The sequence below is a fragment of the Zonotrichia albicollis genome, chromosome 2 (assembly GCF_047830755.1).
Source record: "Zonotrichia albicollis isolate bZonAlb1 chromosome 2, bZonAlb1.hap1, whole genome shotgun sequence".
Taxonomy (NCBI): Eukaryota; Metazoa; Chordata; class Aves; order Passeriformes; family Passerellidae; genus Zonotrichia; species Zonotrichia albicollis.
The window spans coordinates 962,594-975,694 of NC_133820.1; the positions used below are offsets into that span (position 1 = coordinate 962,594).

General features: G+C 50.2%; 1 protein-coding gene across 7 annotated transcripts in view; it reads right to left on the reverse strand.

The window, feature by feature from the left end:
• Window positions 1-2,053: 2,053 nt before the first annotated feature.
• The window catches only part of TIAM1 (TIAM Rac1 associated GEF 1), a 141,281-nt gene continuing 130,233 nt past the window's right edge, over window positions 2,054-13,101 (reverse strand). For all 7 annotated transcript variants that reach the window (XM_074530570.1, XM_074530606.1, XM_074530580.1 and 4 more), the window contains 9 exons: window positions 12,490-12,598; window positions 9,841-10,020; window positions 9,611-9,729; window positions 8,814-8,922; window positions 7,988-8,046; window positions 7,112-7,214; window positions 6,880-6,967; window positions 5,694-5,866; window positions 2,054-3,798 (listed from right to left, as the gene is read on the reverse strand). In XM_074530570.1, the coding sequence (XP_074386671.1) occupies window positions 3,356-3,798; window positions 5,694-5,866; window positions 6,880-6,967; window positions 7,112-7,214; window positions 7,988-8,046; window positions 8,814-8,922; window positions 9,611-9,729; window positions 9,841-10,020; window positions 12,490-12,598 (1,383 nt within the window). In that variant the 3' untranslated portion in view covers window positions 2,054-3,355. The remainder of the gene's footprint in view (window positions 3,799-5,693; window positions 5,867-6,879; window positions 6,968-7,111; window positions 7,215-7,987; window positions 8,047-8,813; window positions 8,923-9,610; window positions 9,730-9,840; window positions 10,021-12,489; window positions 12,599-13,101) is intronic.

Genomic DNA, 13,101 nt, shown 5'->3' on the forward strand with positions numbered 1-13,101 from the left:
AGGAAAAAGCAGCTGGATCCAGGGCTGGGCATTGGGTTCCAAATGCAGCGCCAGAGGCTCCTGGGGCCTGGGCACATCTGGTCCCTCTCTGTGTCTCTCTCTGGGGTTCCAGCTGGTCCACAACAGCCTGGGTCCCTCTCTGGGGCTCCCTCCATCTCCCCAGCATTGTGCCCACAGGCAAAATGTCACACTCTGAGCACCCCAGGTGTTGATTCACAGCCGGCCCTCCATCCATGGGCAGCCTGGAACATATTTAGTATTCTATTCACACCCCTCTGCAGCTTTATGGATCCCAGTTTCTGCCTTTGATCTGTTCCCTGCAACATTAATTAATTTCAAGCCCTCTTTATTTTTCAGCATGATATTTCTAATGGTTTCCTTTTGTTTCAAGCAGTGTTTCCCCAGAAGCAGAGCACCTGGCTGCTGGGCCAAGCTGTGATGGCAGAGGGGACATCAATTAACTGACCCTGCCAGCTGGGACCTGGCACAGCCCTCTGCCACAGGGGACACCCGGGTCTGGCCTGGCACAAAAACAAGGAACTGCTGCTCACCTCTCCAAGCTGCACAGGGAGCTGCAGGAGCAATTCCCTCTCTGGTCCTCCGTTTCTGGCTGGTGGCAGCACAGGGCTTTAAAGCCAAAGCATTCCAGCTGTGGAGCTGGCATGCCCGTGTCACTTGTCACCTCTTGTGTGCTGCTTTCTTCTCCAGGCCCTCACTGTCTTCTTCTCACCATTTCCCCGATTTCCTGAGGAGTTTGGATAGGCCTGGCAGCCTCACAAGCCAAAAATAATCCTGCTGAAGCAGCAAACACTGCATTGCTGCAAGGCATGCTGTAGGAATTGCTGCACACACCCCAGCCCACTTTGATGCCACTTCCTTGTGTCATTTTTGTCATGCCCCAGAGAGTGCCACCCGTGGGTGCCCATGCTCGCCCACTGCTGTGCCAACACCAACCCACACCGCACTCCCCAAATCTGGGCCAAACCCAGCACCCCAAAGGGAGAGGGACTGGCCAAGGAACTGGCCATGGAGAGACTGGGGAGCTCCTCCAATGCAATTGGAATTTTTCTGGAATTTGCTGCGTTTTACCTTTTTCTTTGCAACACTCACTTGAAGGTTCCTTGCGACCAGCCTGGAAAAGCAGCTGGTTATGGATGCCGTGAGGGAGATGGGAATTGTCCCCTCACCACAACGTGAGCAGAGCCTTACCTGGGTATTCCTTCCCAAGCTGGAAAAGCAGCAGGAATGGCTGGTTGTGGATGCCATAGGGGAAATGGGAACTGTCCCCTCACCACAGCACGAGCAGAGCCTTACCTGGGGGCTCCTTCCTGAGCTGTAAAAGCAGCAGGAATGGCTGTGTGTGGGTACCATAAGGGAGATGGGAATTGTCCCCTCACCACAACGCGAGCAGAGCCTTACCTGGGGGCTCCTTTCCAGCTGGGAATGCAGGACCTCCTCCCTGGTACCACCCTTCCCACCTCACAGCCCTCCTGTGACCTCTCCACACACCACTCTCTGCAGCTATTTTTGGTTCTTTTTTCCTCCAGTATTTTATTTCCGACAGGCATTTACAACGTTCCATTCATAGAACTAAAAACATAAAAATAGACCTTCTTTCAGCTTATAAAAGAAATATATAAGAACCTTTGACATAGACATGTCATGACATTATGTACAAGAGCCACGGTACCTTGCCAGTACCAGCCTTCCAGTATTTGAGTGCTGACTGCATCCTCTGGGAGCAGCCCAGGACAGCCAAACCCTCCAGCACGTGGGACACCGACAGGTGATGGTACAAAAACAACCAGGTGGTCATACAAAGGGGGTAGAAACTCTTCTAAAGCTCTTACCAAAAGAAACCAGGAGATAGCAAAAAGTTACTAGAGAAAGCTTCCATAAGTCAAGTATAGTGCACCAGAAACCAGGGGAGGGAGGGGAGGATGCCAGCTGGGACACACAGACAGTGATGGATGTTTTGGGGGGAAGGGGATAATTCTTGTTATGTTTTAAAATATAGTCAGAGTGGATTTTATAAAATATAATCCTAAGGCTATTATAAAATTTCAGGTTCTCAAAGTACCTAGTGATGTGTCAAACACCAATAGATACCGACAAAACGAAACAAAATTTCATATAATCTTCCTCTTTTTTTCTTTTTCCTATAGGTGAGACTGCAATGGGGAAAGCTATATAAATCCTAAAAACAAAAAAAGTGCTATTTTGTGTTTCGTATTTGGAAGTCTACTTAAAAACCACGACATTTTAGTCACATTTTACCCTGTTTTAGATGTTTAAATAAAAGATTTAAAATGTTAAAGAAGTTTACCTGTGTAGAGCTTTTTTGATCCTATATTGCAGTGGAAAAGCTTTTATAAAGGAATTAAAATACACTAGTTTCACCCACGGTAGGAGAGTGGGCAAGGTCAGTTTTTTGGCCATGAATTCCTTGTCCCCCAAGCCCAAACTCTGCCAGAGAGAGTGGGGCAAAGGGATCTGTGCCTCCAGCAAGGGCACGCTACAGATCCCTTTGCTCCACTGCAATTCAGTCATGTAATTTTATTTATTATTCTTTTTATTAGCTAACTAAACTCCAGTCTCAAACATATACAATAAACCTTTTCCTGAAGAAAGTTGTACCTAAATAAGAGTTTTCCAGTTCATATTTTAATATAAAACCACCGTTCCTAACCCTCTGCAAAAAGCTAGCCTCGTATCCTAGACGTGGAGCTACCCTAAATCTCTTACCCCTCTGTGCCCCTGCATCTCAGGTAAAATACAAAAAAATATCTCTTCAAGTGTTAAATTTGGATCTCTTCCAAGAGAGTTTGGCATCTTTACAAGAGTATGTAAAACTAGAGCTTCCAACATTGACATTAAATTAGACCAGCCACAGACCAAAAGGACTGAACACGACATAAATCCCAAACCTTTCCTCACACGTTCCTAAAATACATGAATATTCTCTTACATTTAGAGAGGGAAAGGGAGTCAGAGTACTGTGACTGTACAGGTTAAAAAGGCAGTTTCCTCGTGAAGGAGATGAGCCTACGACCGACGGCTTTCACCAACCCCTCTGTCCTCGCGCTCCTGCCGGAGCCCATTGGCTGCACAGAGGTTAAGACACCCAGAGTCATTTGTTTTCCAGTGATTACCTTCTCCCCGTACTCAATTTCAGCCCCTGATTGTTTGAGAATAAATAAAGTAGTGTGAAAGCCCTTGGTTATCGCAAGACAGGACCTCAAGCTCGTTTCATTCCTGGTTTGGAGCGTGGCCGCATGGCTTGGGGCCGGTAGAGCTGCCGCAGCGGTGTGTGCAAGCGCGCGCCCCGCGGGGTCACGCAGGGCCTGGGGCCGCCTCAGAGCTCGGTGTTGAGCTTCCTGCCGGGCACAAAGTCCTCCCGCCGCACCCAGATGACCTCCTCGCCGTGGGCGTCGGCGGCGCCGTTGATGGCGGGCAGGGCGGCCTGCTTCCTCAGCTGGGCCATCCTGGCGGCGTGCGTGTCGCCGGCCGGGCCGGGCCGCAGCGACGTGGCCTGCAGCCGCTCCCGCAGCTCGCGCTGCGCCCCGCGCGCCGCCTCGCAGAAGTCGTCGTCGTCGCTCAGGATGTCAGTCTCCTTGATGTCCTCCTGCTCCTCGTACTGCGCCAGGTCGAACTGCTCCTCGACCCAGCGGTCAGTGTCCCCTCCCTGCGCGGGCTCTTTCTCGGGGCTGCTGCCGTGGAGGGCCTCCGAGTCAATGGTAAACCTGTTTCGGGCCAGCCGCCGCCTCCTCCTCCCCAGAGACTTGCTGGGGGCTGACACTGCACACACAAAGATAAAACCCCACAGGTGTTTTACACACGGCACAACTCTGCGCTAAAGCTAAGTCCTGTCTGGGGTGGGCAGGGCCTGTCACTCCCATCTCCCTGTGGCCATGGATCCTCACCTCCTCACCATGAGGCCTCTGTGGCCACAGGAGGAGTTCCTGCTGCTCACATCCACCGTGCCACAGATCACAGCCTCTGGATCCGCTGTGCCACAGATCATGGCCTCTGGATCCACCAATGTCACAAATCGTGGCCTCTGGATCCACCAATGTCACAAATCGTGGCCTCTGGATCCACCAATGTCACAAATCGTGGCCTCTGGAACCACTGTGCCACAAATCACGGACTCTGGAACCACTGTGCCACAAATCACGGCCTCTGGATCTACCATGTCACAAATCGCAGCCTCTGGATCCCTCATGTCACAGATCATGGCCCTCAATGCTCCTCCTGAGCACAGGGCAGCCAGCCAGCACCAAGGGCATCTGCTCAGCTCAGCTTCTCACTCACAGGCCCTGCTGCCAGCACACCCCAAAATCCAACACCTTCACACCTTGCAGAGGGACATCTGGGCTCAGAGCAGCTTTCCTACAGCTCTCCCAGGAGATACCTCAGTGCTGAAGATGCTGCGTTATTTACAGGGAATTACATTCCCTGTCCAGGTTCTGCTGCTCCCTTCCTTACTTCCTCCCTTCTGGGTGAGGACAAAACCAATCTCCCAACCCAGAAGAGCTGTCAGAAGTTCCATCTACTCAGCAACTGGCCCAATTAGCAATTTCCCATCCTCTGTGCCAGAACATCTTCCCAAGCAGGGGTAAATCCTGCAGGCACCACGATGCTTCAGGGGCACACACAGAGCTCTGAGGTTGGAGTTTGTTCCCCTGCACTGAACAGCACCTCAGCACTGCAGGATGAATTTATCTGCCTTGGGGTTCAGGTCACACTTTAACATCCCTGAGCACCACAAGGTGCATTAACTACAATGGCTCAGCAGCTGCAAACTTCATCTGTAGGGAGAGGTCTGGGCTCCAAGGTGGGATTTCAATCCCTGCAGAACTCATCACACAAATGCCGCACAAAGCCAATCTGAAAGGAGGTCTGGCATCTCCAGCAGCACTGAGTGAGAAGCTGGGCCCAGCTGGTGCTGGCCTAGCCTGCTGTGGTCAGAGGAGGCACAGAAAGCCTGGCTGTCTACAGAGCTGGATCTACTGAGCGGAACAAGAAATACACAACAGACCAGAACAAAACGCGCAGCTGTGCCGTGTACTTTGGGCTTGGAAGCAAATGTTTCTTCCCTCCAGCATCTAGCGTTCTGAAACTGAAAACCTGCTTTTCCCTGAAGTCAACTGCAAAGGAAAATCCATGGTTTAGGAGAGGCCATTACAAAAATAGGAATGCCAAGTGCTAACTTCTCCAAATGTGGGAAGGAGGAGGATGTCCCTTTAGCAGTTGAGCTGGAAAGGCTCAGGTGGAGGACACCCACAGCTGTCCCCTCAAACCAAGCTCAGGGGAGCTGTTTTTCCTTGTGCATTTTAGTTCCAAAGTGCTCAGGTTACCCCAAAATTCTGTACGTGCTTTTAAGGATCACACAGCTGCTGCTCTGTCCAGCTGAACCGCAGCTGGGAGTAAAGTGCACAGCCAATGGGTACTGCCAGGAATCCCATCTCCCTTCCAGGCCAGAGGCACTGCTCTGAAGCTGAGCCTCGAGTGCAAAGCAAGGGAAATAGAGGCAATTTAAGGCTCTCAAGGAAGTGAAGCATGGAAAACCAGCAGTGTTTACATACACAGGAGAGAATGCTAATCCTAATATACATGTGACAGACACCGCTGTGTGTCCTACAATGCTGCTGGGGTTACTGGGATCTTGAAAGTCTGTAGCCCTACAGTACCTGCCCTGTTCATGGCTGGCCTTGCACCTTTTAGAGCACACAATCTTTTTCCACCAAAGGGAACATATTGCTGGGAGGAGGGCAAACTTTCGGTTTTAAGGAGCTGTCTTCTGTGTTTGTCCCGCAGGATGGAGTGCACTGCCTTCAGGAAGTCCTTCCTGTGCTCTGGAGAGCTGAAAAAGAGGTGGGAATACAAAAGGCAGAGTTACCCCTTGGGAACTGCTAAAAGCTGTCTGTAAATGAGGTAAATAATGGCCACTTCTGTGATTTAAGACAGTGCAAATGGACTGGCAGGCGCTTCCCCAGAGAACACTGCCCCATACTCAGTCTTTTCAAAGCAAAGCTAAACCCATGGTGACTGCAGGGGGCATCCAAGGAAACCAGCACCCAGGTCATTAATAAAACATTCAGCCTTTCAGCCCTCTCAAGGTTTCCTTTCCCTGCAGTGCCACCCACACGTGGCTGTGTCCAGCACACATCCAGTGGTGCTCAGTCCATCTGTCCCTGCAAACACATCCACAGCTCCTGCAACTCCTCCTAGGAGTAGGAACTGGCTTGGCAACAGCTCTGTTGGATCCTCATGAGTTCCAAGTTCTTCCTTGAACCCTAAAACCACCACCACCACAACAATGGATGTTCATTTAAGTGCAGAGCCTGGGACCTGGTGCCATGAAAGGAACCAGCTGAACACAACACCTGCCATAAAGACCCAGCGCTGCAGTTTAACTGGAAAATTGCAATAAGGCCTTTCCCATAAAGGTGCAAAGCTGATCAAGTTATTTTCAGAGGTTGTACAAAATTCTGCCTTCCAGAAGTTAGGTTTGAACACCCTCTCCACACTCTCCCTAACTAAGAAAGGAGTTCCCAACTGCTGGAGGTGCAGGAACTGCACCTTTGTCCTTAGGGTGCTCAGAGTGACAAACTGAGGGCCAGCCCCAGTTCAGGGAGATGTTATCCCATCCCTTCTCCTCCCCTCAGTGAAGTCTGAATTCAATTAACTTCAGCTCTTCAGTTGAGCTGGGATTTATCTGTTTGCAGCAGGCTTTACTTCAGGGGCACAGCAGGAAAGGCAAATACTGGATCCAGTTTAACAGTTCCCAGATTGCCTCGAAAGGAAAGGCACAGGCAAGCAGGGATGCAGAGATGCAGCTGTGAAGGCAAACAGAAAACAGGGAGCCCCACTTACCTACAGCAGAGGTGAAACGTCCTTTCTGGCCTGCCCTCAGACTCAGATTTGACGTGGACAATCTCACACACAGAATTGGTCTCTGCATCTACAGGGAAAGCAAAGAGAAATTCATGTCTACCTTGACATGTAAGTGCAAAGCATTTGCTGCATGCCCAGGAAGGGTGCCCAGGGCACACACACACACACTGCAAGCCTGGCAGATGGCAGGTTTTAACTCCAGGGACATTACCTGCACTGGCCAGGGCCCGCACCTGCAGCGCTTCCAAAGGGATCATGTGGCGGAACCGGAACGGATCCCAGTCTTCATAGATTGAGGCTCTGTGGGATCCTCCCTGGAAGAATTTCAAGCACTGTCAGGAGAGGAGACACCCTGGGGCAGGCAGACAGTGCTGTGCCCTGTGCTGAGGGCTCCCAGCTCCAGAGCTGCTGCAGTTCTGGTTTTCCCAGCCCACACCTCCCTCGGGGCCTCTCTGTGGGGACCTTGCTGGAGTCTGGACTAAAGCAGCCCTAAGGCCCCTCAGCTCTCAGCAATGCCCTCCAGAGTCACCCAGCCCAGCCCTGGGTGCACACACACTCAGGAACACATCAGAGTTTGGCTTTTCTCTCTGAAGTCACCCTGTGCCAGCTGCCTTTCCCCACCTCCAACTCCTCTCTGCTTTATGCCACAAGTAGGGATCACCAGTTTCCCTGCATCACTACAGACTGTGCCCCTGTGGTAGCACTGCCAAGCTCAGCTTTAACTTGGAACTCCAAACTCCAGTGGGATCCCTGAGCCGCTCCTGATGGAGCTGAGAGCAGCCAGCACTTGCCTGGTGGCACACGACACCCAGGGCACTGGGTGAGGTGACAGACATTAATCAGCTCTCAGACACTCACACTGACCAAGGAATCCAAGCCAAGAGACACACTCACACTGACATCTTCATCCAGGACAGTCCCACAAACAAAGGATAAAGGAATGCTTGCTGTGCCCACCCAGCTCCTCAGACACCAGGGACCACGCATGCCAGAGCACATTCCAGCTCCATGGCTTTGTGGGAAGCAAAACTCCATCACAGCCCCAGAAATACCCACGGCACCACCCAAACAGTCCCTGCACACTCACCAGTTTCTTCTTCTGTTTGGAACCATCCTTGTACACAAGGACCACAGCAGTTTTGAACACTGGAGGAGAAAGTGAGAGACGAAAATTATGGTCACAGAATCCCAGAATTCCAGGACAGCTGGGGTTGGAAGGGACCTCTGCAGATCACCCAGTCCAACCCCCCTACCAAGGTAGTGTCACCCAGAGCAGGTGACACAGGAATTTGGGAGTTTTGGGATGTCCCCAGAGATGGAGACTGCAGGCCCTCCCTCCCTGGGCAGCTGTTCCAGGGCTCTGCCCCCTCCATGAACACAAGTTCTTCCTCAGGCTGAGGTGGAACTCGTTGTGTTTCAGTTGATGGTCACTGCTCCTCACCCTGTCACTGGCAGCACTGAGCAGAGTGTGGCACCATCCTGTGACAGCCTTGGGGGTATTTGTGTGGGTTGGTGGGGTATTTGTGTGCATTGATGGGGTACCTGTGTGCATTGATGGGGTACCTGTGTGCATTGATGGGGTATTTTTGTGGATTGAAGGATTCCCTCTCAGCCTTTCCGTGCTAAGAGTGACCAGGTGCAGCTCCCTCAGCCTGTCCTCAAGAGCATCCATAAGGCTTGGGATGGCTCTCCTCTATTCCCCAGCACACAAACCTCTCAGCTGAGCCAGGAAAACTACCAGAGAGGAAAACTGAGGCCTGCAGCCAAGAGACAAGGCCAGGTTTAAATTCCAGGCAGCCCTGGGGAAGGCAGTGCTCAGATACTCTCAACATCTGCTGAGGCACAGCTGCCAGTGTTTAATGTGAATTGTGCCACTGTTTAAGGCGTGTGAAATGCAAGTCCTGGATACAAACCGAACGCTGCCAGCTCAGGTTCCTTCTTCCACTTGCCCAGGGAAGCAGGAGGGTTCAGCCATATCACTGTGTTATGCAAGAGCAAGTCCCCCATGGAAAGGTCGGCCACCTGCCAACACAGGCACAAAGGCAAGGCTTTGAATCAGCTCCAGGAATGTGATGGCAGTCTGCAGCTCAAGGGAACTTGCATCAGGTCTAGTCCTGAGCAAAACTGCCCCCAGCAAACTTTGGGGCATTTCATCAGCTGACTGCAAACAGATGCATGTAAACTCTTAATTAATGAGCATAAATTAGGGTCAGTTAAACTCAAGAGTCCAGCTCTTGGAAGTCAAGGTCAAACCCAGATGTTTTCTTTGTTTTTTGTTCCCCTTTGTCCATTTTTCTCCCTAGCAGTTTCTTTGTGTTTTGTTGGAATAATTAAGCACATACTCAGTTTGGGGTGAGGTTTAGTGGCTGCATCAGGGGCAGTGGCCAAAGGCAGCCCCTCCCCACAGCTGCTGTGGCTCTTGACCTTGCCCAAGGGCTCCTCTGTGACACCACACTGCTGGGAACACACTAAGAAAGGAGTTCCCAGCTGCTGGGAGGTGCAGCAACCACACCTTTGTCCTTATGGTGCCCAGAGTGCCCAACTGAGGGCCAGCCCCAGTTCGGGGGGACGTTATCCCATCCCTCACCCTCCCCTCAGTCAAGTCTGAATTCACTTCAGCTCTTCAACTGAGCTTCAGTGGCACAACAGGTAAGGTAAATACTGGATCCAGTTTAACAGGCACCAAAATCACTCTAAATCTGATTGTTACCTCTTTCTTCTCCCCTGTTTGCTCCGCTATGAGTTGGTCAAACACTGCCCCATACTCTTCATGGATTTTCTGCATTTCATTAATGTGGCTGGCAACTTTGTTCATGGTTTTGATGGCCACTGCAAGAGACAGGGGATGAGCAGAAGGGATTTTTAACCCTCCGAGAGGAAGGGATGGGGGGCGGTTCAAGAGCAGGGGTGAACCACACAAAAGTGGGGTTAAGTGCTTACCATCAAGGTGATAATGCTCTTCACTGTCCACGTCAGTGAGAGCAAAGAGCTCCTTGAGCAGGAGGGGGTATTTGAGTATCCTCTGGATGGGTTTGATGAGATAAGACTCCAGGGTGGAGGAGTGCTGCCGGCGCGGGTTCTGGGCATCCAGGAACGCCTTGAAAGCAGTGTCTGTCTTGGCTGCCAGGTTCAAAGGAGGCATGGGATCAATGAAAAATCATGAGAAAGCAACTTTCCCAGCTTTAAATTGGTTTATCCGGAGGCATTCTGTGAGGAAGTGCAGATTTATTGGGCCTGCAGAATTAGATTTACGCCCTGCAGGATTTGAGTCACTGCCACTCTCCCCGGATGTGCTATTTAGGATTTCACAGCAGGCATCCACCTCCAGCAGGGCAATTTTTAATGGCACTATCCATGATAGAATCTCCTGAGCTGGAAGGACACACAGGGATCATCCAGTCCCACCCCTGGCCCTGCACAGGCCCCCAACAATCCCACCCGGGGCATCCCTGGAGAGCTCTCCAAATGCTCCTGGAGCTCTGTGGGGCCGTGTCCATCCTCTCGGGATGAACCTTGCCCTAAAATCCAGCCTAAAGCTGCCCTGGCACAGCTGCAGCCCTTCCCTGGGTGCTGTCCCTGGTCACAGGGAGCAGAGCCCAGAGCTGCCTCTCAGGATGAGCAGTAAGTACCTCTGACCTGGCAGCTATTTTAAATGTTCTAATCATCTGCTCCCTTTTAGCAAAGTCTCACATTGGAAATTTGTGAGAAGTCACTGCTTCCAAGCCACGGTGCACCCACAATATTGGCAAGTCTGGTTCTTGTTACCTCATTAAACCTTAAAATGCAGCACTGAGTCACAAGAAGCAGCAGGAGCTGGGGAGAGGCAGGAGCAGAAACTGAGGCTAATGCTCCAGATTTTGGGAGCACAGGCAGACTGGACACCTGACTGCCATAATCCTTTCTACCTGACTGCTATGAATTTATAAAATTGCCATTTTCTCTGTTGCTCCCTCCACTGGAGCATAAGGAGGGAAGGAAGGAGGAGGTGGTATTTATAGACATACAAATTATTCAGTGCAGGAGCAATTCCACACAATGGCTTTTATTGGAGTCATGTCCCCTGCTGGGGTTGGGAGGTTTTTGCAGGCAGTCACCTGATTTCCATAAAGCAACTTGAGTTTCAAGTGCAAAAGCCACCTGCCCCTCAGCTGAGGACACCAAGTGACACCTGAAATACACTCCCAGGCTGTTGAGGAGATTTACCTCTGGAATAGAATTTTAAGTTCTGTTTATGCCATAATTCAAGCACAACACTTTCTCATTTATAAATACAGTCAGCAATGGAAAAGAAAAGCAAAAGAACCAGATCTACCTAGTCTACAGCTTTAACATTAGGGTCCTATAAAATACAGCCAAAAGAAAGCGTGGATGTGACTAGCAACAAATCATTTATTTATGTATTCCACAGAGCTGCCAAGTACTCTTTGCAGCACAGGGAATAAAAGTTTATAAGCAGAAATGAAAAAAGAAAAAGTGCACAGGAAAAAAATCCAAACCCCAAACCAACCAAGAAACAAAAAACCTCAAAATTTTTTATATTTAACATGCAGATGATGTTTGAAAAACCAGAGTTCCTCCCTCAATGGCATTGCTGCTACAACTGGAACCATTTGTTTGTTTAATGTCTTGGCCACAAAGGAATTGCATGAAGCACTGGTAGCTCCATCAGATTTCCACTTCCACAGGGGAAAACATCCCTGTGGGGCGAGCTGGCCCAGCAGCCAGACCACAGGGCTGCTCTCTCCCAGCCAGCAAGCCAAGCTGTGCCAGGAACTGCCATGGCAACTCCTCAGGCAGACTGCAGTGAGGGCAAGAGGAAGGACAGAGGGAAGACAGGGCTAAAATATTTCACCAGCTTCCATAAAACATTCTCCCAGGCTGATCCTCCCCTAGCGTGCCCCCATTCCTGCCCTCAGAGCTTTGGGGTGCAACCAGCATGACCACAACCAGCATGTGGCTGGGACACCTTGTTGGATTATGCACTTTTCTGACCAGAAATAAGTTAACTGAGAGGCATTTTAAAAACTTTGATCCCATGTTCAGTCTCATGTGAAGGGTGAGACAATACAGATGTTAGAATTCACCATCACAATCAGCAGCCAGCTATTTCCTAATTCCAACACACTGTAAGTGTTTCTTGGCCTATCAGCTTTTGTCACACCATGCTGTAAATGCCTTAAAGCCAATTAGCTAAATTATCCCTTGTAAATCTTATTACAATGCATCTTTCATAGTTCTATTTCTCTCAGGTATCCAGTGTTATTTACAAAGTCATCCTTTAAAACTTGTTTCTAGCTCCAATTCTCTCTCAGCAATGTCTGTCCTCGGCATTTTTCTTATTTAATTCCATGGCATTTTTCTTATTTAATAAGAAATAATCTTTCATTATTCTAAGTCAGCATTTCTAATAATCTTTCATTCTTCTAAGTCATGAAATGAGAAATTTCATTTCTAATAATCATTCATTATTCTAAGTCAGCATTTCTATCTCAAAGTTTACATAGAGATACATACTATGTGAGCCTTCTGTCAAACTCTGAGAATTCTCTACAAATCCACTTCCCACAGCAACTCTGAAGGGGCTCTTACCTTTCACCAGGACTTTGGGGACTTTAGTGTGGCTGGCACAGAAGGCACTGTACAGCTTGAACCTGTCAGCGTAGTACAGGAAGGATCCACCCAGGGAGAACAACACTTTCTGGGATTCAAAGGAAAAAAAAAACATTAGTAAAAAGGCATTAGTTACTTTGCCTTCAGCCAGGTCATCTGAAGCCTCCAGCCAGCCTTTGGAGGACAGCAGAACGCAGGTTTAGTGTGTTTGCACACCAAGACATCACTGCTGGACAGAGCCCAGGGTGGCACCAGGATGATGGAGCAGGGGGGATGGAGCAGCTCTGCTGGGAGGAAAGGCTGAGAGAATTGGGATTGCTTAGCCTGGAAAAGAAAAGCTTTGGGGTGACTTCAGTGTGCCCTTCCAGGGCCTGAAGGGAGCCAGCAGGGAAGATGGAGAGAGACTCTTTACAAGGGGCTGGAGTGACAGGACAAGGGGCAGTGGCTTCAGACTAAATGAAGAATAGGTTTAGATGGGATATCAGGAAGGAATTGTTCCTTGTGAGGGTGGGCAGGCCCTGGCACAGAGTCCCCAGAGCAGCTGTGGCTGCCCCTGGATCCCTGCAAGTGTCCAAGGCCAGGCTGGGTGGG